We start from the raw sequence: 25854 nt of genomic DNA on the forward strand, positions 1-25854 counted from the left end.
ATAAATAAAGAATTGCTTGAGTTAATACTACAGTGTCTACAACTACAGTTCATTTTTTATGAGTTTCTACTTGACATTTGAGCGCTGCCTTTTGGCAGCGGCTAAGCAAATTAATAAATAGCAATCAAAGGCAGCCGATTGCGGTGGATGAAGTAGCCAGGAGGCATAGGCATTAAGTTGTTCACCTTCCATCATACCATTGCTATATTAACACCATGGTACTGATTTGGGCCTAAGTGAAGGATTATGTAGGTGCAGATAACCAACTCTTCACAGTTTTGGAAGTTGAAAGACTTCTTCTGGAAGCCATAGGCCGTGTAAGTGCGGAAGACTGGAACAAGGTTGTGAGACACAATCCGAGATAAGTGAAGCTTGGGAAAGGGGAAAGTATCACAGACGATTATGTTGAAGATGTTATTATCCCGTTACGATCAAGCGAGAGTAAAACCTCAACAGATGATGACAATGCCGATAGTGGCTCAGAAAAGAGTGGTGTATTCCCTTTGTAGGATTTTTTCCTTCCTTAAGTGAAATTGAATCTATCAGAAACACAAGCTCTTCTGAATGGTGAGTAGAAATTTCATTTCATTTTATCGCGTTTATCTGTTCGAGGATTGATCTATTTTTATCTTATAGCCTTACCCTAAATTATGTTATGTGTTATTGATCATCATATATGAGTTATGTATGTTGCTACAAAGAATAATTGATTCTGTACTTATATTCGAGTATATACACTTTAATCTATAAGTTTCATTTCCGTATTGATTGTAGCTACAACATAAGATTGATACTGAAGCCTCCACCTTATCAATACATTTATTTCATCTCATTATCTCATTTATAAATGTATTGATAAGGTGGAGGCTTCAGTATCAATCTTATGTTGTATATACACTTTGATTCATGTTGTGTGTTATGAATCAGCTGTTCATACTCGTAACAATTTGGCACCAGTGTCTGACTTCCAGTTAACTGTCAAGTTGAAACTCATAGAAACGGAACTATAGCTTAAAGGAAAACTTATTCTAATGTTTGTCTAACCCTTGTCCCGTTTTCCTATGGGGTCGGGTATAAGGTGAGATGAATCTGTCGTGGCGGGTTTTTATGACTGGATGCCCTTCCCGACGTCAACCTCATCAGAGGAGTTAGTGAGATGAAATGAATGACGTGATATATGATAGTAGGGAGAGGGTGAAACCCGGTGCCAGCACATAGCCTACTCCTGTCGAATAGCACCAAGGGGTCTGCTCAAGGCTTAACGTCCCCATCCAATGGATGAATCATCATCAACAGAGTCATATGACCTCACTCCATATGAACACTGCGTAGAGGTTTGGAATTTAATCCAGGCTTTTGGCACGCAATCTAGTGATTAGAAATTGTATACCGCCACCTCCCCTACCCTGCCGGCCAACATTCTGATAGTGAATTTTTTTTTCGACCAACGGGACTTGAACCGGCTAACCTCGGTATCAGACAGTTTTAGACTTCAGTGCCTTAACGATCATGGCCACCAGGCGGGCAAAGGAAAATTTATTCTAATATGAGGTAAAATGAACTGAATATGACTAGGTTACAGTCAGAATTCACTAAACACCATGTTACTATGTTACTCTGTTATCTGTTCTTAGGAGCTAGTGCTTAATCTAAAATAAGAGTAAAACGTAAATGTGATAATCTCATTTTTGGTTTCATTTACACTTCATTCACTTATACATTCATTCATGTCAGCTGTATGTACTCTGGAGCAATTTAGGGTCAGCTGTTTTAAACGTCCTAGACGAGCAAGATTTTTAATATCTATCGGGATTGTATGCCATAACCTCAAAGCAATGACCAGGAAGAAATGGCTGTAGGTATTTGTTCATTGTTGTGCTATTTTGTGCTGTGATCTGGAACGATTATTAATTCCTTGAAATGAAGAAAGGAGCCAAAAAATTGGTTGATAGATAGATGGGGCTATTTGTAGAAAGCAACTGGTAGATGAAGGTCATTTGGTGGGTTTTTCTATGGTCGTTTAAATGTAACTGTCCTAACTTTTTGTAGTATGGTGTTATATGAGCATAATGTCAAAGCTGGAATGCATATGGAATGCAAGAGTTCTGCACATGGTTGTATATGACTTGATTCATCTCTTGTTGGTTCCTTTCCGTTATTTAACATGATAATAGACAGTAGTCATAATTTGGTCATCTCTCACAAGGATAGCATGGCTCAATATGTTGTGCAATTAGTTTCTGACATTGTACATTCACTTGCTGGGTATGGAGTATGCAGGCCTTCAAAGTTAAATACAAAATGTAATGAGTTCTGAGGAAATACACATTTTTGTTAAACCAACTTAGTGTTAATGGTCTACAGTGGTTATGACTCATTATCCTGATTGACTCACTTAGTGCTGTTAGGGCAACGTTGTGGATGACATCTTTGTTGATTCTGAGTTTGCGAACTATTGAAATTTACCTATGCATTTAAGTTAGGTATATTAAAGCCGTGGTACACCTTCAGGTTGCAGTTAATCAGCTTCCTTTTGATGGTAATTAATTGATCTATACTTTTGGGGCTGGAGAATGGGACCAGTTTCTTTGAAATTTTGAATCACAATTCTAATTAGTTCTTTGGCAGATGCTTAGTCCTTCGCGATAACAGTGCCGTCGACAAAGCCTATGACTAGAGCCCTGCGTGGATATACAAAATAATATCCGCATCTGCACTTCCGTCATCCGCATCGGCGAATGGTTATTCACATCTGCAAATGATTATCTGTGAATATTATAAATATTTACCTACAGTATATTACACCCAAGATATTGAAATGGATAGATCTGTTAACATAATACAATAGGCCTGAAACTTGGTGCCAGAACCCCTACAGTCAAAGATTTATGAGGGGTTTTCTCTTGCGACACTTATCGTCATTTGAACTTTGTTTCTTCCTTCCTCTAATTGCAGGCAGGAACCAGTTAGGCTTAGGTCAGATTTGCAGCTTTATGGTTTCAAGGCTCTATATATCACCATTCTCCCATACCAATGTGAAGGGTCGCCTAACCACAAGTAAAAGTAAGAGTATACCCGAGTGAAAATCAATAAACATCATTACTTAGAAATTGTCGGCAAAATTATCCGCACTGCCACACGTTGTTTGTATCCCTGGCCTGGGGACTGGGTGTTTGTGTCGTCCTTAACGTTCCTTTCCTCACATTCAACACTTCACACTTCTGCAATTACACTTACACGCAGGTTTCTCTCATATGGTGAAAGTAGTGGCAAAATATTTTCAGAGGTCGACGTCATGACGTCATTTTTATTTAAAAAAAACCACAAGAACATATACATACATTTATATAGATAAATCCGCATCCGTGCAGGGCTCTGCCTATGACCATTGTAGACTCGGGTACCAGCTCATAACCAAATATGGAACTTATCCTGTCTTTGCAGAGGTCATTGAGAATGAAATCTGTCATATTATTGTACAGGGTGGCTTGATGGGGAGACCCTGCATTACCCCTCTTCTTCGACTGATAACATTGATTTTCTTACATTTCAAATCAATTCTTGCCTTATTCTCTTGCAGTGATGCTACAATTTTGGCAAGCCTGATAGATATTCCAAAGTTTTCGTCAAGCGGGCATGATTGATGTTATTGAATGCTTCCTTAATATCTAAGAAGACAATTGTTGCATATGGTAAGTTATAAAATGGAAGGGAAGGATTTTGTTAGGTAGAAATGTAATAAGCACTTTGGCCTATGTCAACAACTTCGTCTTAATGGCAGACTGTGCTGAAAGCCTGTAATCTAATATCTTGGAGCTCGGAAAGAAGTGCAGTGGGTGTAATATGAACATTATCATTTCCAAGATTAAGGTAATATCAGTAGGGAAGAAATCTAAGAGGACTGAATATCAGGTTGGGAATACAGAACTGGAACAGGTGAATCATTTCAAGTATTTAGGATGTGTATTCTCCCAAGATGGTAGTATAGTAAGTCGAAATGAATGAAGGTTCAGCACTCACAGTTGCGATCACTGGTTTTCTGTGATAAAGAAGCCTCTTCTCTGATGAAACTGTCTAAATGCAGACTTTGCTGTATGGGAGTGAAATCTGGGTGGAATCAGAATGCCATTATTCGTAAGTTGAAAGTAATGGACATGGAATTAAGGAGAATGATTGCTAGAACAAACTGGTGGGAACAATACCACAAATGAGGAGATAGAGGCTAAATTACAAACTGTACACAGAAACCAGCCATGGTGATGGGGTCATGTGAGATAAATGAAGGAGGGTAGGTTATTCAGAAATGCTAACTGCTGCAAATTTCTCACATGTACTGTGGCAATATGGAAGCAGTACTGATTATTATGGATTTTAATAATTCAATGCGTTAAAATTTCATTATAGGCCTAGATCATTTTATCATGTCCGAATGTGAAATTATGTACTGTAACTTGTTAGAGGCAAATGTGTTCATTCCAACAGCCAATGACCCTCCAGTCCAACCCTAATTTACATATTATAATACGGGATATTTATAAAAATTGTGCAACATTTTCCATCTTCGGAAATGTAAAGAGTGCCTTTGGCTGAAATTTTGAAGGAAACAGCATCACTCCAGGAATGCAATATGGCTAATCTTTCCAACCAGGGAATAAATTAAGTATAAACAAAACCACATGACTTCAACTTCTTCACACTTACCGTCTTTGCCCACCTGCATAGTATATTGTCCATTTCTAAATTTTAAAGTACGAGCTGTTTCTCGAAGTATGAAGTATAATGTATTAATGTGAAAGTGTTTTATCAATTACAAATAGGGGAAACCGGGGCAAGATGACGAATCGACCATAACGTTTGTACAGGGTGATTAATTAAAAAGTTCAGAGCGGAGTGCCAAGGATTGGGCATGCTGGGAAGCGGAGACAGCGAGCGCAGTGTCCGCAATGACAAGCAGGCATAGTCGGCATGATTACGCGTATAGAAACTAAACGAAACTGAACTCATCGGCTACATAGATGCTCTGGAAAAATAAGTAAATGAATAAACAAATAAATCAAATAGGAAATTAAACTGAACTCACTAGTAATAAATAAATAAATAAACAAACAAATAAATAAATCAACCAGGAAATTAAACTGAACTCACCTGTATTTACAGACGATGCTGAAAGTGATCTCCTTCTGCTGCAATGCAAGCTTCACATCTTGTAATGAGATTTCAAAACACACTTTGTAGTTCATGGACACCGATAGAACGCACAATGTTCCTAATTTCAATTTTTAATTCTTCTGCAGTTCAAGGATTATTCCTGTAAACTTTTCCTTTAAGATTTCCCCATAGATAAAAATCTTGTGTGCTTAAATCAGGCGAACGAGGGGGCCATAAGCCTTTACTGATGATCTGATCATCATCGAACACTTCCTGCAACCGTCGCATAGAGCTACGCGTCATATGGGCCATTGCACTATCCTGTTGGAAATAGCCGTACTGCACCCCCCTGGATGTGCGATGAGTCCTCTACACTCAGGGTCTTGACGGGTTCTTCTCGTTGTGGGGGCTATTTCTTAGAGTCACAGTACCTCGGCTAGCTAAGGTGTCCGTATTGGTGCATAATTTTGATGATACGATTTTCAGAACTCTGCTAGTGATGATTCACGTCGTTTGTGGGAGGTCGAGTTGGGAATCCTATCGGGCGATCACGTTTCTCGAGTCTAATTTGTGATGTGTGGTTTCCATTTCATCGATATCCTGCCTATGCTCCCTACTATCGTAACTCATGCGATGCATGCAACAAGACTGACCTTGTACTAAAGACAGAGCTATTTTTATAATTCATTGTGACCATGAGGTTGGAATTTAATTTACAGGTAAGGTTGTGAACAGCTAATTACCAATGAAAGAATGGAGATATTCTGGATTGGATTCCGTTTATTCAATAAAATATTCCTATCTAAAATAAGACGAAACCAAAGCGTGCCTTTAACTTTCCAAAACATGTAATCATTGCAATTGAAACCATTCATGAATTTGACTCTACCTCAACATAATGCAGTGATATAAGTTTTGTTAAATTTTCAATTCCCAAAAAGCTAGTTGTGAGTACGAACACAAGTTCACAATGCCAATTTAATTTACATTAACCTTGTAAGTGGTAACCATTTCTGAGATCTTATTGTAATTGTTCTATCTGGATGGAATAATTGATAATATTCTTTGCTTAATTGTGTAGTCTTAATTACCTCTGTGTCATATTATACAATCTTCATATCATACATTTATAAGGAGTTTTACATCTATTTACGTTGGAAGGGACCAGCCAATAATGCCTTTTCATGGGTCACCTAACCTAAACTGCATTCAAATGATCACTACTACATCCTACTCAAATTATGTTGTCCTGATGCTGCTCGCCTTAATGCAACAATAATGGCACACCTATCGTCACACATACCTCCGAGGATCATTTTAACGTAGTACTAATGGATGATAGGAATGTTGGGGAAACAACACATGTATCAACAAGAACAAGAAGAAATATTTACACTACAACTCAGCTGCTAATCGTACATGGTGTCGCTCCCTGCCTACCACATTAATATGATGCTGAGAAAGCTTAGGACACATTTTAAATTCACCGCTATCCAGAACCAATAATTTTTCAATCACATTTTTCATTGCTGGTTTTTTGCAAGGTAGTACAGTACCTTTGTCCAAGAAGTGATTTCTCATTAACTTAAATAAATCAGGTACATCAGCAAACACTCACACATTTCTGCTCTTATTGTGAGGATTAGGAAAATTAGTGTTTAGGTATGTTACCTCAAGTTCTTTTCACACAGATGCATTCTTGGCTCCCATGTCAGCTACAGTAGTTACAACACTGTACGAGACGCACTCTAAGGCCAATATTATTCTTTTCAGAAGCACAGCTGTCATTTGTATGTCAAAATCAAAGTAGACAGGTTGTTTCCAAGATGAAAACAACCCTTGTATCATAACAACGAGAACATTGCTATGTGGGCCTACTATTCTGTCTTCTTCTTGGTCATAAATTCTGGTATCAATGTTCATTTCATCGCCGACGGCGAAAGGAGCGGTTTATCCATGTTCTTAAAGTTGAAACTGCAGGCAGTGGGTATCCCATTTTTTCTCGCAAGTAAATGTAGCATTTCTGCAAAACAGCACGTAGATTAATCGCTTTACAAATGTCCTCCTTATTCCATTGAACTCGTTTAGATCCATTTAACAGAAGTTTTATTTGGCTGGGTGAAAATATTTTCCTCAATATTCGTTTAACTTCGTCAGACACTAAAGTACTCATGTTCTTCTTTAGTTTGTGAACATTTCTTTTTGAAAGTGACAGCTTATTCGCAAGACCTTTGTTTCGTAATTTTAATTTCATATTCACATCAGACAACCGAACGTTTCTTGCTTCAAGAACTGCAATAGTTTGTAGTAAGTTGTCCTTTTCTGAAGTGGCAGAAGGATTATCTTGTGTGTCAGTACATTTGTTAGCTGTTCTCTTAACGGGTGATAGTTGTTTCAAAGTCTCAAGAGCTCGTTTCTGCACTAGTCTTTTGTCGTACCGCTCTTTCCTTTCTTCTGCAGTAGGAGAGATCATGCAGGCACTAAATACAGGCATGTTATCATTCCTAGTCACTGAAACAGCATTCGTGTTAATGCATGGCAACATAAGTGAGGGAACAGCCCCGGGTTTGAGCACCCACTTCCGAGGCAAATTTAGCAATTCAGACCTCAAGTCTCTTATGTAGTCTGACTGCTGAAAATGAAGAGAGCATATTCAAGCATTTTCAATATTTACCGAGTCTTTTCTGCAGCACTTCGATACCTAAACATTTCTGTCTGTTGTGTCATTGGAGGATGCAACAAATGTTCGCTATATGGAAGCTCTAGAAACAGAATTGCTTCAGTTAGGGCTTGGAGAACTTGTAATGGATACAAAACTAATAGGTGTAGGGACTAATGGAGCACGGTGTCCATAATGGTTTAGTAACAAAAAATCTGAAAAAACTGAACTTGGTAAATGTTCATTGTGTTGCACATAAATTCCAACTCATTGTTCTTCACTCACTGAAAAATGCAATTTATGTAATTTATTCTACACCCAAGAAACTACAGTATATAAGTTTTATCGACATTCACCCAAACGACTTTGTGAACTGAAGAAAATTTCGGAGTTGCTGGAATATGAAATAGCAGTACTTACACCAAGTTAGATGGGTAGCAAGCAAATCGAATGCTTTGCATACAGTTGTCAAAGACTGGGAATACCTAGTGGTGCATTTGGAGAATATTTCTGAAAGGAAAGGTGAAGGAGGAGTCACAGCTAAAGGTCTTCCAAAGAAGATCAAGGACTTGAAATTTGTCATCACAGTTCACTTCATGTATGGCTACCTGAGTATATTTAAAAGACTTTCACTTGTATTTGAGAAGCATAATCAGATTTTGAGTCATATAAGAGTGCATGTAAATAATGCAATTAATTCATTGCAGCAACTTCGGAACACCAAGGGCCCAATGGAAAAAAAGTTTGTTTCTGCTACAACACTCTGGAGTTTTCAGTGGAATACAGTTGTCAGGTGTGTCGGATAAGAATTTCACGAGTGACAAGGAACATATTTTGTGAGATTAACTTTCTGAAAGACACATTTCTTCAAAATGAGGATATTCAGAGTACCACTGGTGTTTTTGACACACATTTCTGGCCATCAGGAAAACAGTTGGAAAATTATGGCAACATTGAAATACAGCTTCTTGCCACTCATTTTTCAAAACACCTTCAGATTGAAGAGAACAATGTAGAAGACATACTGAGCGAGTGGTACGATCAATACATTTCGTTGCATCAATGTCCTTTGTAGATGGTTCATTCAAAAATATCATCATGAGATCACTTAAGTTCTTCACCGGCAAGCTTGATTCTCAGTTTGTGTTTAATGATGTTCATTGTGCTGAGCTCTCGCTCACATGATGAGGTCAATACAGGAATTGTTGCCACTATACCAAGGTGCTATCCTAAAATCGGAAATCGTCCTTTCACAGTCCGTGATTTTTCAAGTAGATCATTCAGTGGAAGACCTTGTTTTCATTCTATTCTTTATTGATAGACTATACTACTTATTTCAAAAACAATACATAGCTTTATCCTAGTCTAACCTGTGGTTTTCATAATCTTTATTTACAAAAAATGTGCTGGCTCCTGATAAAAATGTGCTGGCTACTGAACTATTTCTATTTTTTTTTCTATCCGTGGTAAGAGGTGTGAAACTAAACAAGGGATTGTGGAGGAGTTTAGTTTAATTCACAGAGGCTTGCAGACTGAACACTCAAAGGCATAACAATCTATAAAGATAGATATATATGTATGATAAATGATAATAATATGTCAGGTAATTGTAACATTTCGCTAACCAGACCAGAGGACCACTGGTAGAGGATGTCCAAGTCAACAATCCAAGTGTATCCCTGTACTTATTTTCTCACTCAGCACATTTTGTTATGTTGTTGGTCACAAGTTTCTTCAGTTATTTCACATTGAAAAGGTGTTTGAAATGAGCCACCTTTTAATCTCACTAGCAGAAAAGAATCATATATTCAAATATACACTCTTATGCCCTTCTATGCCATTTCTTACAAAACTAGTTGTATGTGCTCTTTAACACAAGTAAAATAGTCTGTAACTACGAATGGTACCCTGAGAAGAATAGCTGATCACACCCTTATGTCTTCCTGTGCAACCTGGGGCTCATAGGCCCTAGCAACTAAAAATTAAGCCAGGGTCGTAGCTCATGTTGTAAAATACAAATAACTTGGTCTTGTTTAAAACTTGGGAACAACTGCTGGAATCCTTCATTGTCTGTCCATCTACTGATATTACTGTTAACCTCTGTAGAACTGTAACAATTGATTTACCATAAACTCACTGAAATAAAGAAAAGCATTAGGGGATTCAGCATTAAGTTTTACATTGTTTTCACTGGTTATTATGTCATCATGTTTCTAATTACTGATGTTTTCTTTTTCAGCATTTACTAAAAAATGTACTGACTGCCATTTTGAGCAGGAAGAATGGTTACAAAGTAAGAGAAGGTCGATTTATTTATGGTATGGGGACAGCTATTCCTAACCCGTGGCTCAGAAGTACCGTGAGGGCATTGAATTTTAATGCCAAGGGCAGGTAAGTGTCTTTTGGAATTGAGTTTAGTATTCTGAACCTGGTTGTTTGAGTTATTATAATGATATATCAATCAGCCTTCAGTGGTGAAATACGTTTCTTTTTCTGCCCTATTTTTATTTGTGTCACAACTTTTATTTGCTTTTGACTTCCAAGCTCAATAGCCATTTCTTTACTTGATACCTAACTCAGGGATTCTCAACAACCATCTTTTAAGATAGTGAGCACCACCCACATGCAATACTTAAGTATGTGAACACCATGGAATCAAATAGCTTTAATTAATTAGTTTCAGAATGCTTGCCAGATTAATAAGATTGAGCATGAATGTTACTCAAAATTTCAGTGATGTCCAGGAGAAGTCATTTGTAGCTACGCATAAACAGTATTATAGATGAAATGAAAATGCACAGCCTGTTTCCAGCCTCTCATCTAGCGGCGAGGATAGGAATTGTGTCGGCTGCCGAAGCCTGTCGCAGTTTTCTGGGGCAATGATAAATGAATGAAAGGTGAAATGAAATAATATTGGAGAGTGTTGCTGGAATGAAAGATGACGGGGAAAACCGGAGTACCTGGAGGTAAACCTGTCCCGCCTCCGCTTTGTCCAGCACAAATCTCACATGGAGTGACCGGGATTTGAACCACGGAACCCGGCGGTGAGAGGCCGACGCACTGCGGCCTGAGCCACGGAGGCTTCTTATAGATGATATTTAGTTAATCGTGCTTTGTTGTTAAGATATTTCATAAATGAGCTTTCTTGCATAGGTAGATCATCCTGAATATTGTCAAATATGTGAGAGAAACAATCTCCAGTATTTGAAACATGTTTGAATCTTCTGCTCCCTAATAGTCTATGAATTTCTCTTTTGCAAAAAAATATTTTGGTGCTAAGAAAGACTTGAGATCTAACAATACAAGTTCCACATGAGCATCCATATTTTTCGCTTGAATAACTTTCATTTTTCGATAATCATCATCATCATAATCGGATAATGTTCTCAATGAATTGAAAGGAGTTGCATTCTGTGTTAAACAATTATTAAAATTCTTCCAAAGTATGAAAACACCTCTTAGATTTGTTCAGAAAGATCTTTGGTTGTTACCTGGACAATTTTAGAACAGTTTGGCTGGGCTCAGCCAAGATGCATGAGTGTGTGTCTGAGTTATTGGGAGATGTTGTAATTTATTGTCACTTGCTGCAGAAAGGAATCTTCCTCATTGTAACCAAAATAGAAATATGATTTTTTTCATTTCACTAACCATGTTTTATTCGTTGTGGACAGTGACCTAAGGAGCGTTTGTGCTTGCAAACACCTTTTTATTTGTATGATGAGAGCACCAAATGTTATTGAAAGAGCACCATTGTATTTGCAAGCACAAGATTATAACGTCTGCCGTAACTCTTCTTTCTTCTATCAAAGGGCTGGAGTGGCCCAAATGCTATTTCTGTTCAGGCTATTTTTCTTCTTTTTTTCGTGTGGCTATTTGCTAGCCTGATGTAGACCTGGTAAGACTGTAGAGTTAGGGTTGGTGGCATCTGCTGTGCTGTATGGGAAACTGCGCGTTATTGTGGCGGAGGATAGTGTTGTGTGTGAATTGCAGGAATGTGGGGAACATCACCGACACCCAGTCCCCGAGCAGAAATAATGATCTGTTTACAACTTTCAACCAGGTTGGGAATCACTCCTGGGGCCCCGATGACTGAAGACAAAGATGCTGACCACTCAGTCATGGAGCCGGACAGGCCTAAAATTGTGAACTGTAAATATTACATGCCTGAGCATGTCTGATAATCTCAGTGCACTGACCACTATGTTAGATGATGATTTTACTTATGCACAAATTGTATGCTACAAATATTGTTGCAAAGTAACAAAGAATGAAGTGTTTCTCGTATTTGCAGACCTGCATAAATCTGTTGTAAAATATTAAGTTTGTTATTTACTTCAGGTTACATATAACCAACATATAAACAGAAATAACTCAATTTGAAAAGTAATTAAAACAGCATTTCTACTTGTACTCACGACATGATACTCAATATTTGAAACAACACTGGGTTCTATATTTTTGAAGAACCATTAATTTTGTATTCTTTCAGTGAATGAGTAGTTTATCACATACCTGATGACAAAGTTAATATGGAGATTGGGCTTAATGCATATTTAAGAACCAGCACGAAGAAAGCTGGCATCAACGTTTGACGATCCAGGGTAAGGCTACCATGAGGCTCGTGAGATCTGTTAAGACAACAACTTAACGCTTGTCATTGCTTACGCTCCAATATGGACCAATGATCATCAAAATCCATGTTCATACTGTTGATAACAGTTGATAACACTTATTTTTTTCCTTTCCTCTACTTATATAAATTTACAACTTGATCAACCATTATTCTAAGATTGTAATTAAACTAATGAGGAACAATTTTTCATGAACCAGGATTTGTTATTATCAAAACAGCACATATTGCCATAAGTTCTTTCAGTACTTTCAATGCATGTGACTACTAAATAAAACTGTGCAAACCCATTTATATACTGTGGCAGTGTGAGCGCTGCATCCGCCGCTGCCATCTGGATCGTTCTGCTTGCTCATTGGAGGCCTCCGGCATTATGGAAGAATCTGGACAGCGTGTGGAGAGTATTCACCTTCAGGAATACTCTGGGAGGCATGTCCCTTCTGGAAGCATCCAGATGGCATGGGCCCAGGTATTTAAATCAGGCGCAACCCACGGGGTTCAGTTATTTGGTGTAGTTAGTCCAATGTGTGGACTCGGTAAGTTAGTGAAGAGTGCAGTCAGTGTTAGTGACAGCCTGGGCTGAGATGTCTGTCTGTTGGAACCGAGGACTCATTTCTGTGTGCCTGCCATCATGCATGTGAGTGTCATGGACCAGTTGCTGGAAGAGGACGTGGTCTGTCCTGTGCAATGTGGAAGACAACACTGGGTGCCGACATGGGGCTGTGAGTGGAGTTTGACAGACTGAGTGGACAGCGGATACTATCCCAAGCTGCGAGACTGGCATGTGGACTGCAGACCGTGACAGCGCTAACGAGTGTGACTGAGCGGCTGAGTGAGTTTTGTGTAAGTGATTGAAGACTCTGTGTGCGTGTCATTGTAGATAATACATGAGAAACTAAGAGAGAGAGAGAGCACAATCCGTGTAAGTATGTGTCCTGTGTACTTGTGTAAGTTGTGGGCTCGGCAGTCGCGCGCGCGCGCGCGCGCGTGTGTGTGTGTGAGTAAATGTATAGTTTCAGTACTTAGCTGATAAATCATAGAATAGGACGCTACCAGGTTCTGTCATATTTATTTACCCTGCCAACACGTAACAATCCATACATTCTGAAAGAAAAATCACAGAAAATGCTACAGAATGAACATATTCTTATTCGAAATTATCACCATGTGTGACAACAGAGTGGCGAAGACGTTGAGGTCATTCAAGAGTAGTTGCATGAATCGTGTCCAGTGGAATTTTTTGACGTGATTGATTTTTTTTAAGATCTCAATATTGCGGTGCCATTTTTGACACGTTATCGCCTCAAGCTTCTGCCACAGAGAATAATCCAATGAATTGAGGTTTGGACTTCCACTAGGCCAGTCAGCTGCTGTGATAAACTGTGGGATATTGGTTGCCAACCACTGCTACGTCATTTTTGATTTGTGTGCAGGAGCGCTATCCTGTTGAAAAATCCACAATTTCCTTTCATATAGCTTCAAATTGATACGTGATACCTTTTCCACCATTGTCATCCACAATTTCCTTTCATATAGCTTCAAATTGATACGCGGTACCTTTTCCACCATTGTCTGGTAAGAAAACTGCAGATGTCTTTACTTCACCTTCCCAAAAACACACCTCCGATGCTCTCCACCAGGAAACTGCCCACCATACCATGACAGAAGCAGGGTGATGTCCACGCTGCACACATGGAACTTTCTCTCTTGCTTCCTTGGAGGACCCTGCATACACATGATCATTTTGCTTATTAAATGATTCTTCCATAGCAAATATTTTTTCATCTGTGAATAGGATGTCGCAATACTGGCTCTCCCCATATATCATTAACAAAGCCGGGGATTGAACCTGGTGTATCTCCTTTTATTTTTCAGTTAGTAAATGCCGTGTATATCTTTTATATGCACTAACACGTAAATCATCCTTCAAAATGTTTGTTGATAAACTTAACCATGATAGGTTAAAATGATGATTGTATGATCTGTATTCACTAGTTTGAATGTAATACAGAAATATTTAAAATAGTTATATTTGAATCATCCTTGTCAGTACACTTATTAATGAAAGAAAATTATTTATTCAACCAAACATGTTTCAGGAATTCAACGATTCCCTTCATCAGTGGCCAGATCAAAGAATAAAACAACATAACACAATCTTTTGTTTTTACAGTTCAAAGAAAACCATATCATTGAGTAAAGAAAACTTATGAAATATTATAAAAATGATCAATACATAAAATTTTGTTGAACTGAATGAGAATACTGTATAAATTTAAGATCTTCAAGTTTTTCTTCTTTTTGTTCCTTAAATGATCATATGCTAGTCTATAGAGTGGGTTAGCTTCTGCACTTCTCTCATTTAAACTTGATTCAAAATTATTTTTTTGTGTAAAATAAATTTCCAAACTTTCCAAAACAGTCATTAATTTTCCCTTTTTGGCCGAATGTAATAATTTCATGTCATTAGAAATGTCTGTGAATTTATGATTCTTTTCAACCATATGTTGCTTGTGCAGCCTGGGAAAGATTTCTTGGTGCAGTGAGCGACACCATCATGACAGATCCCGACTGTTGTAATACCTGTCTTTGTAATACCTGTCTTTTAGTAGGGTAGAATTATATAAGTCTGGTATTTCCAACTGCACTGACGGCGGGTAGCCATCGGGGGTAACTGAGAAAAGAGTGCTAATTAATCGCATTTCTTTTCCAAAAGCATCGAGCCCTTGGAGCTTCATTTCAAAAGACTTGGAGAAGCCTCATGATCTTCTTTAGATACTTGTCCAATGAGGTCTCAGGAGGCATTTTTAAAGAGGCAAGATGAGTGAAAAATGTTAAATCTCTATTTTGAATCTACAGCTCAAAAAACGGAGCTTTCGTGTGAACGCTATGAGTTTATCGTACTCATTTGCAATTAATAGATCTTTTCCTTGCAATGACATATTCAGGTGGTTGAGGTGCATTGTTATATCTGCAAAAAACGCCAAGTCTGCTACCTGTGTTGGATCAGACAGACATCTTTGCAAATGGCAAAAAACACGTCAAGAACTTTTCTGTGACTTAACCAGTGAATAGTTCTGTGGTAGGATATATCACTGTAAGCCGCTTCCATATCTTGTAAAAGACCTTTGAACTGACGATGATTAGCACCCTGATGCTGGACAAAATTTACACATGTCACTACAATTTTCATAACAGATTCCAGTTTCACTGTTGCGGCATGAAGTTTCTCTTCTTGAATAAAACAGTGAATAGTCACCACGTCCTTCCTGAATTCACATTTAACTTCACGTGCCGTTTGAAGCCACCGAATGGAGCTTTTCCCATGGTAAGCTCATGTTGTCCACAGATTCACAAACTACCTCAAATATATCTTGACCAGTAGCAGTGTTATCCAGCGGTACCACATCTAAGAGTTCCTGCGTAACTTGTAGTCCCATGTCGACACCGCGCACAAATATATTTAGCTTACCGTAATCAACTACATCCGTACTTTCATCAAGTGCGAGCAAGAAAGGCCACAATGTTTTGATTTCTACACTTGAGCTGTCTCTCCAAATCCCCTCCCATGGCGCGAACACAACGAGACACTGTCTGTTTTGAGAGACAGACCGATTCAGATTTCTGCATCTCCCCTGGAGTTAAACATTCCGCAACAGTGAGCAAACACGATTTCATGATAGGCCCCACCGAGAACAGTTTCCCATTCATCGCAATGGTGTGAGCAACTTTGTAACTTGAATTGCTGCCACATTGATAGTTTCTTCATTATAATTTGCCTGGAAAAGAAAGTATGAATAAGTTTTCCTTTTAATCTGTAATGGTTTATGTCAAATGAATCTACAGTGATATTTGTTGATATCTTTTCTGTACGTCCACTTTCAGTCTAACTATGAGCTCCTGCCATGTTTCACCCTCCATGTTTTCATACAGAGCTGAATGACATTGTACGTTCCATTTACTCATTGAATGTAGCACTTTTTAACACATGAGACACTGCAGGAGTCTGTCCTTTGCGGTAATGGGGAACTGTTCTTCCCACGAACTAGGCAACGGGCCTCCCCGGCTTGACATATTTAAAGAATATTATGTTATGTCATCATCATCATCATCATTTCCCAACTCCAGTTTCCCGGGTGTGGTGTACAAGCGCTCGCCATCTCCTTCTGTCTTCATACATCTTCTGATCCAGTACATCCTCCCATTTGTATCCTCTCTCCTCCACATCTGATCTTACAGTCTCTATCCAACGTTTTCTTGGTCTTCCCTGTGGTCTTCTTCCTACGAGATTAAGGTTGAAATATTTTCTGGCAGGTCTTTCCCTGTTCATTCTCATTAAGTGCCCATACCACTGAAGTCTGTGTTTCTTTATGACACTGGTAATAGGAACCTCAATACCAGCTACTTTCCTATTCACTTCATTTCTGATCTTGTCCTTTCTGGTTGTTTGGTTCATGGTTCTAATGAATCTCATTTCAGTTGCTTGGATTCTACTGAAGTCTTTGTTTAGTAGGGTACATGTCTCTAAACCGTACGCGAGGATTGGTACGAAGTAAGTGTGGTACATGATTGTTTTCGCTTTCTGTGGTATTTTGCAGTCCCAGAGGAGATTCCTGACTTGACTGTAGAAGTTCGATGCTTTCTGTGTCCTGCTGAGTATTTCCTGCCTAACAGTGTTGTCTTTCGATATTGTGCTTCCGAGGTACTTGAAGTGGGAAGCTGATTCGATTTTTGCTCCTTCCAGAAATATATTTGAGCTTGTTCCTTCCCTGTTGATGGTCATTTCCACTGTCTTTGTTTTGCTCATTTTCAGTCCAAAATTTTTTAATGTGTTGTTCCATTCGTTAAGTTTCTTCTGAACTTCAGCTTCTGTCTCTCCCCATAAAAGCACATCATCAGCAAATACCAAGGCATTTGGTTCACTGTCCATTTTCTTCATAGATTTGATGACCTTGTCCATTACTATTACGAACAGGAGTGGTGACAGAGCACTTCCTTGTTGGACACCGCTCTTTGTTTCAAACCATCACTGTTGGCAGCAATGAAGATGGTTTTTTATGGTTTCCCATTTTCACACCAGGAAAATTTCTGGGACTGTACCTTAATTAAGGCGACGGTTGCTTCCTTCAGAGTCCTAGCTCAGTCCTATCCTATCATCGCCATAAGACCGTCTGTATTGCTGCGACATAAGACTATAGTTAAAATAACCATTCCAGAATAAGCTATAGTCCCACATTTATTTAAAAGAACTGGAATGTTCAGAGAAAAATAGTTCTTAAAGACCTTCTTGGTATCGAAATGGAGATGATTTTTTTATTGAGTATTTTGACAGGTGATAATAGCTAGATCCAGCATTATGAACTGGAAACAACACAGCGGAGTATGGAATTGGATTTCATATCTGATGCACTTCCATTTGAACTACTGTACTCTGGCTTCAGTCATATTCGTTCTGTTGACTGGAAGCTATTTGGCACTATGGCCAGCATGGCTGTGGAGTGTGTCAATTATAGAATGGGCCATTCAAACTGAATATTTAGCTTTCACAACCGCATTGTACTTGAAATAGATTTTCAGCTTATCAGGTCATACATACCAATCATAAAAGCTTAATGTTCAGTTCAAATGGTCCATAGTGGGTGACTAGCACACTTAAAATGGTGTTAGCTATAGTGTCAGATCTGTTGCTCTGATTCTTGCTAAGAGAAAAAAAATGAACTAGAGTACCATACCTCAGTGGTTAATCAGAAGGTTATGGGTTTGGTTCCCACTGATATCTGGTTGGGATGTTTGTTCTGTACTTAACATCTCTTTAGCATTTACTAGATGTATTCAGTTCTTCCTATGTCAAGTACAGTGTGATTGTGAAGGCTGAATATTAATTTTTTTGCACCAACATAGTCATGTCTTATGGCAGTGATGGGATAGGACAGGGCTAGGATTAGGAATAGAGTAAATTAATGTATTATTAGGGTCCACCTTTTCAATACAAAATATAAAGAGTTTAAATTATGTAAATGAATAGGGACTAGTTCCGACCTAGTACTAGGTCATCGTCAGCCTGAAGCAAGGTAAAGACACATAAGGTCTTGTAAAAGTACATACCATGTAGCGCAACTCTGGATTCTTAAGCCTCCACGCGCAACAATTACCTTCCTTCAAGTTCCAAAAAACTGGAGAGCCTTTACAGCATCCATGTGTTTTTACGTCTATGAATATCTTAAAAAATCGACGTAACTTCATCTCAGTTGTTCTTCAAATGTACAGCAGCACATTTAAGAAGCCAGCATATGTTGAATTCCTTGACCCACAACTGATAAATTTCCATCCCTAACAACTTTTTAATGCTATACGACGCACTGGACTTTATTTGTAAATAAACAACGTAACTTCGACTCAGTGGTTCATCAATTGGATACCAGCATCTTAAGGGAGCCAGCATATTCTAATCTCCTTATCCAGCAACTCGAGGATTCCTATCTATAACACCTTTTTAATGTGCTCTGGACTTTTTATGAATCTCTTTCATAGTTATTTTTTAACATAGTGCTGCTCAATATCTCACATGGTATGTACTTTTGTGAGACCTTATGTATCTTTACATTGTTTAATTTCTTCGGTATTTGTGTTTTAATTTTGCTTTAGGCTGACGACCTAGTACTAGGTCAAAACTAGTCCCTATTCATTTATGTACTTTAAACTCTTTACATTTTGTATTGAAAAGGTGGACCCTAATAATACATTAATTTACTCTATTGTAATCACAGTTCAATATGGATCTATCATTATGAAACTTATTTCATTTAATTAGGATTAGGAAAGAAGTGACTGTGACCTTATGTAACCATGCAAAACCATCTTCTGGGTTGCCGGTGGTGGGGTTCGAACTCACTATCTCCTGAATACAAGCTAACAGTAAATCATTTAAGAAAAGGCTAGGAAAACAACAGATAGGGAATCTGCCACCTGGGCAACTGCCCTAAATGCAGATCAGTATTGATTGATTGATCGATTGATTGAAGTGCCCGAAAACACAAAGCTGGCTATTGACTATTCAATTAGGATGTTAAGTGTTATTACGAGTCACATGACTGTTTCCTCTTTTAAAGGTGTTTACCAACTGTTTAAATTCTACCTTGCTGGAAACTAGTATGAAATATTTGCTTGTACTCCCTAGCATTGGGGGTGATGAAGAGGAAAGCGAGTCAGAGGAGAACGATGAGCCGCTTAAGAAGCCCACGTTGGAAGATGTTGAACAGCAAGCAGCTTACGAGATTGCATGCAGTAGCAGTAACGTAGTAAAGACATCGCTCACTCCATATCATGTGTTAGAAGCTCTTCAGGTAAGTAAATTATTAGATGTTCTGAAGGGATACAAAAAAAAACAAGTATCAGTGGGCTACTTCCCTCTCTTTCCCTTTCCCGTTTTCTTTTTATGTTTGAAGAAGTAAAACTTAGAAGTTTTCAACAGATAATTAATCCCAAATAAAATACAGTAAAACCTCATTAAGGCATTTCTGCAGGGGACAAGGAAAGAGAAAACTTACTGTTGAATACATGGATAAAATGCATCCAACAGGGATATGAAAACACTTGATTTTTTTTTCGACACTGAGTGCGTCTTTAAGCAATTGATAGGGAATCTGCCACCTGGCTGACTGTCCTAAATGCAGATGATTGATTGATTGATTGATTGATTTTACGTTGAGGGTTTTTAAACATTGTTTTCTGGTCACTCTCTTCAACCATGGGTTATTTGGAGGTTACACTCGGCTATTGCGAGAGAATGACTTTGGCTGCCATTTCGAACATGACTAAGCTTTGATTGACTGCAAGTTTCATAATTTGCGTCACCCCTATGCACTTGAGGATGTGGATGCCAGTTCACTTCCCAAAGGAATTTTTGTATCTGTAATTAGGTCATCACAAGACAAATTTGCACCACGCTAGTCAATTTCACACAATTACATTCCTATTCTGTAGGTAGGCTATCGCTTGACAGATACCTTTCACTGTACCCCTCAACACAATAAATTTCTAACTTCTGAATGGAATGCAAAATACAAGCATAAACAGGCTCCCTGGGTTATTCAACAATCTCACTGCTAACTGGTAAGCAATACTGAACATTCCTGAGGCTAACGGCTTGCTCCCGAAAGGTGCAACATACCCTGAGAAGTTCAGGATTTCAAGGCCTTTTCCTGTTATTGAGCAACTTTCCCTGACCTGCCTCCTGGAGTGAAGGCTCTTATTTGTGTTGGAAATCACATTCATTTCACAAGGAATAACAAAGAACATTTTCAGGGCTAGGAAAAATTTGATTGTACTAAGTGGTAATAGCAAATATTTGCGATGCGATAAGCGAGGTATTTACATATAGATTGAATATCATGGGATTTGGGACTTTGAAATTATGACATGCTAAGCAAGAAAACATGTTGAGGATTGCACCAACAAGGTTTCACTGATTATGACATGCTAAGCAAGAAAACATGTTGAGGATTGCACCAACAAGGTTTCACTGTACAGTGGAAACTATCGATTTCTTACGGGTATGCAAGGTACAACTCAATTAAAAATTTAAAACAATATCACTTACTGTGTATAAATTCATCTAAGGATTCAAAAGATGAATGAGGGACATACTGTATTATTCACCAGAAGATTTAAAAAAATCCTGTTTGATTGTCATAATTACGACTACTATATTCAGCTATAAAGGAAACAACTCCTTCATTTTTTCATTACAAAGATGGGGCAGCAAATGAACTAATGACTGGTAACATTTACACCACCTATATCAAAATATAAAAAAAGTGGATCTGGTTCACTACAGCTGTGATCCCCTCATATGTCCTCATGAAAGACAGATCCATCATAGATTGTGGTCAACACTCAGCAATACAAACAGTTCAGTGAAAATGTTCATTGTCCTAGCTCCAGTAGTGATTTCAAGTGTGTTCAGTTAGGGGAACTCTTATTTTAAGAACAAAGTTACTGACATTCTCCCTTGGCACTTATTCTGTGTATTTCTGTGTATTATTATTATTATTATTATTATTATTATTATTATTATTATTATTATTATTATTATTATTATTATTATTATTATTATTATTTATTTATTTTCCTTAAATTGTACATGTACAATTTAGGGGTGGTAGATGGAGAAAGGGCAAGCCCCACATACACGGAAGTGCCTCCATCTCCACATGTGTACATAAACTCTACTGAATATTTACATACAAACTTATGTAGACAATTTTAAATTTACAGATTTACACTACAAACACTGTACCCTTAGAATAATAATTATCTTAATTTATCCTGAAAATATTAGAGTAAGAACACCCAACCATTTATACTCTCACTCAGACCCCTGTATACACACTCATTCACAACCACTCCCACACGCGCACGCATACACATTCGCCCACATACACCTGTACTTGCACCCATCCTTCTTGCAATTGTAATTTATACAAGTTATATACATCGCATATGGGTTTCTATTTACATATACATTTTCTTTACTTTGCGGAGGAAGTGAGGAAGAGGAAGTAGCTTTACCTCAGATGGTATAAGGTTCCAGGTATGAGCAGCCCTTAAGTAAAACTCATTTAAATATGAGGTTGTTCTAGCGAAGGGAGGGACAAGAGTAACTCCTTGGCCTCTTTTAACAGAGCGGTAATTGAACTGCAGGCAGTGGAAAGGGGAGAGGTGTATGTTATCTGTCAGGGATTTCCTAAGAAAGGCTACATCTATTTGTGTACATAACGAGTTCACTGGTGGCAATGACCTGGCTGTGTTTAAGGGGATGTGTTTGTTAATTAAACGTTCTGCTCGTCGCTGGGTACCTTCTAGTTTCCTCATATTTTCCGTTGTGGTTGGATGCCAGGAAGGAAGGCCATATAATAGTATGGGCCGCACAAGGGAAATTTAATCCGTTCGTAGGGCTTTACTTCTTTCTCCCGAGAGACATCTACGGACGAACCTAGCGCCCGGTATGCCTTACACCTCACTTCCTCCACGTGTTTATTCCATTTCAGATTGTCCGTAATGTGAATACCGAGCAGTCCGATGAAGTCGGCAGTTGGATTCCACATAGAGTAGGTTGGTTCTGGAGTGGTTGTTTAGCTCTGCTTAGTCTTATATATTTACACTTCTTAATATTTATATACATTCTATTTACCTCACACCACGGAGCTATACTATCCAGATCCGATTGGAATTTTATAATATCATCACTTTTTCATGGCTCTGTAAATGACTGTGTCATCGGCATACTGCGCCATGGTCGAATTTACAAAATCCGGTAAGTCGAGAGCATAAATCGTGTACAGGAGGGGCCCTATCACACTGCCCTGAATTACTCCAGAAGTAATTGTGGTGTTTGGTCTGATTTGGCTCCTCCGTACACAACACATTGCGTTCGACCCACCAAAAATGACCTCAACCATGACAGCAGTTTACCCTGAATGCCGTAGTTGCTAAGTTTTAACAGAAGTCTTTGATGTGACACCTGGTCAACAGCTTTGCTCCAGTCCAGAGTCACACAGTCTATTTGTAAGACATCAGTCTGCTCCAAAGAGAACTGCCAGTCATCAATGACTTTTGTTAGAAGTGTTGTGCAGGATTTTCCCGGAATGAAGCCGTGCTGGTTTGAGTTCAGCAGGTTTCTCTCCTTGAGAAAATCCAACATATATTTAGCAACCAGACGTTCCATACATTTTCAGACCCCTGATGTTATAGAAACGGGGCAGTAATCATCTACGTTTTCCTTGTTGTGCCTCCCTGAGGTATCAGGTTAGCAGAATATGAGTCGACTGTGCACATGGTAGATCCAGTCCAGCTGCAATATTGGTTTATCATTCCTGAAAGTGTACAGAATAGGCTCATTTTATCAGGAGATTATTTAAAAATAATTGAATTACAAGACTTACTGCAATTTATAAATTAGCAAATTTATGTTCACCTATGACTTTATCTCTGGGGTTCATTAAAAGATCAGGTGTGCAGGACAAATCCGCACATCTTAGAGGAACTGAAGATAAGTTATTGGGTAGGCAGTCACGAGTACAACTTTCTCCAACATTGTACTTTCTTCCTACTTTGCAGTTTCCAATGTTTTCTGAATCCTCAATAACCCTAAGCTTTTCTTAAGCCGTGGACGTGTTTACTAGAATTTGTAGTCGTGGTTCACACTTCACTTCTAACGTGCTACTGACACCACATAGACCAAGACCAGGTAACGCTATTGCATAACAGGATCCATCGATCGAGGAAAAGCTGTACCAACCTTACTTCAATTATTATGTACTCTCATCATCATTATCAACATTGACCAGCTCGAGTTGCCTGGATGTGCTATTTATGAGTCCCCTCCATCTTTGTCTATGAACCATTCTTCTCTTGAAACTTTCTCCCAATCTTGTCCTCTCTCCTCGACATCTTTCTTTACTAGACTGGTCCATTTTTCTCAGGGTCTGTCCACTGGTCTTTTTCCTTTCATTTCTCTTTCATATTCCTATCTTGCAGTCCTGCTTTTTACTTGGCCACATCACTTCAGTCTTGTCTTCTGGATCTTTTGTAGTTGAGAGTCTCCTGTTCCCATCTCCTCTCAGAATTTTCCTTTCCTGAACTTCTGAATTATGGTGCGTAGAAACTTCATTTATGCAACTTGGAGTTTAGAGTTGCCTTGCCTCATTAACACGGTAGTTTCCAGGCTATACATGAGGATAGTAGTATAATAGGATTTATATAGTGTCATTTTAGGTTTCAGCAGTACTTGTTTATCCCACCAATTTGATTGTCCACCTCATATTTTGTAAGGTTGCTTTTTGGTACTATGCTACCCAAGTACTTGAACTTTGCAACACTGCCCAGTTTGGTGTCATTTAGTATGATTTGTGGTTTGACATCACTGCTCTGTATCTTCATCTCTACCGTCTCAGTCTCGCTGATATTCAAATCATGTCTCCCAAACTTTTAACTCTGTCTCTGCATCTCATATGATCTAAAAAAGTAAATAATAGGATTATAACCTACCTCCAAATAAATAGCAAGTGGTCATTCAGGACTTAACTGTATTAATTTGAAGAAGAAGAACTTTTTAAACAGCTTAATGTTTTATTCATTAAACATGAAGTGATGAAATGAAGAGAATATAACTCTCAGCTGTTAAGCAGGGATTCCACTGATGAATAATCTAGAGAATACAAAACATTTTCAACTAGCTGGTGGGGATGTTCAGATAGTTCAAATGCACCTTCTTCTCCCTTAGTTCAAATTTGGAAAGCTCTCAGTTTCTGTGAGGAAGCACCAGCCTATGTTTTACGGTCATTTTTCTTGAATGCCTGACACCAGAATGTCACACAAAATTCTTGATCTTCTCATAACTTAGAAATATACCACTCCGTGGGCAACTGCATTGAATGAGGATTTAAGGCTCTGGTTCAAGAAGTAAGTTTAGGACTTGGGTACATGGGATGAAGGATCTATCAGAAAGAGTGAGAAGAGCTGACACCAAGTAGTCTGAAGTGTGAAAAACAGGAATATCCATAATGAAAGAGTACTGAAAACTGAGTGTCAACTGTGGTCTTAAGTGGCTGAAACGGTATGTATTAAAAAAAAAAAAAAAAAAAGCAGGGAATTAATCATTAAGGTAAATTTTATAAGTTGACATTCAGCTTACTTAACCCTAAAGTTATGTTGGTTGCTGTGATACATTATTATTAGCTGGACTAAGTAGCTCGGACGGTACAACGCTGGCCTTCTGAACCCAGCGTGGCAGGTTTGATCGTGGCTCAGGCCAGTGGTATTTGAAGGTGCTCAGATACATCAGCCTCATGTCGGTAGATTTACTGGCACGTTAAAGAGCTCCTGTGGGACAAAATTCCTGCAACTCAGCATCTCAAAAAAAAAGTAAACGTAGTTAGTGGGACGTAAAATCAGTAACATTATTGTTTTTTTACATTTTTAGTGCTGTGGATCATTTAACATTTCACGTTAGTGTTGATGAGAGGGACATAAGATTTGCTCCTCTGAAGAAACAATTATAATGTTCAAACGTTTGAATTCAAAGTTTATTTTATGAAGGAGAGAGTAAGCAGTGATGCTTTCAGTGTGGTGAACTCCATTATCAGCTTCACTTGAAAGGATATTCTATCATTTAGTCTTTTCACCTGCAGGTGTTTCTTTTAAAACAGTTAGGATCAGCTTTACTGGTAGAGAACCTCCAAACTTCTGAATTCAAAGTTATGAAATTATATTTTTTCTGTATTAAAAGCGATGTGATGAGTATGATATATAGGAATGTGACTTTGCATTGCTCTGCTAGCTGCATGCCAGTGCATACATTTGTTAGCAACTGCCTGAACACTGAAGGCAGTACCGGACCTCTGTGATACCTTTGTGC

At 38.4% G+C, this 25854-nt stretch overlaps 1 protein-coding gene across 2 annotated transcripts in view; it reads left to right on the forward strand.

Moving 5' to 3' along the window:
• LOC136865978 (transcriptional adapter 1) overlaps window positions 1-25854 on the forward strand; it is a 46324-nt gene that overhangs the window by 19693 nt on the left and 777 nt on the right. For both annotated transcript variants that reach the window (XM_067142560.2, XM_067142561.2), the window contains 2 exons: window positions 10047-10198; window positions 19615-19780. In XM_067142560.2, coding sequence (XP_066998661.1) covers window positions 10047-10198; window positions 19615-19780 — 318 coding nt within the window. The remainder of the gene's footprint in view (window positions 1-10046; window positions 10199-19614; window positions 19781-25854) is intronic.

Source organism: Anabrus simplex, chromosome 3, assembly GCF_040414725.1.
Source record: "Anabrus simplex isolate iqAnaSimp1 chromosome 3, ASM4041472v1, whole genome shotgun sequence".
Lineage (NCBI taxonomy): Eukaryota > Metazoa > Arthropoda > Insecta > Orthoptera > Tettigoniidae > Anabrus > Anabrus simplex.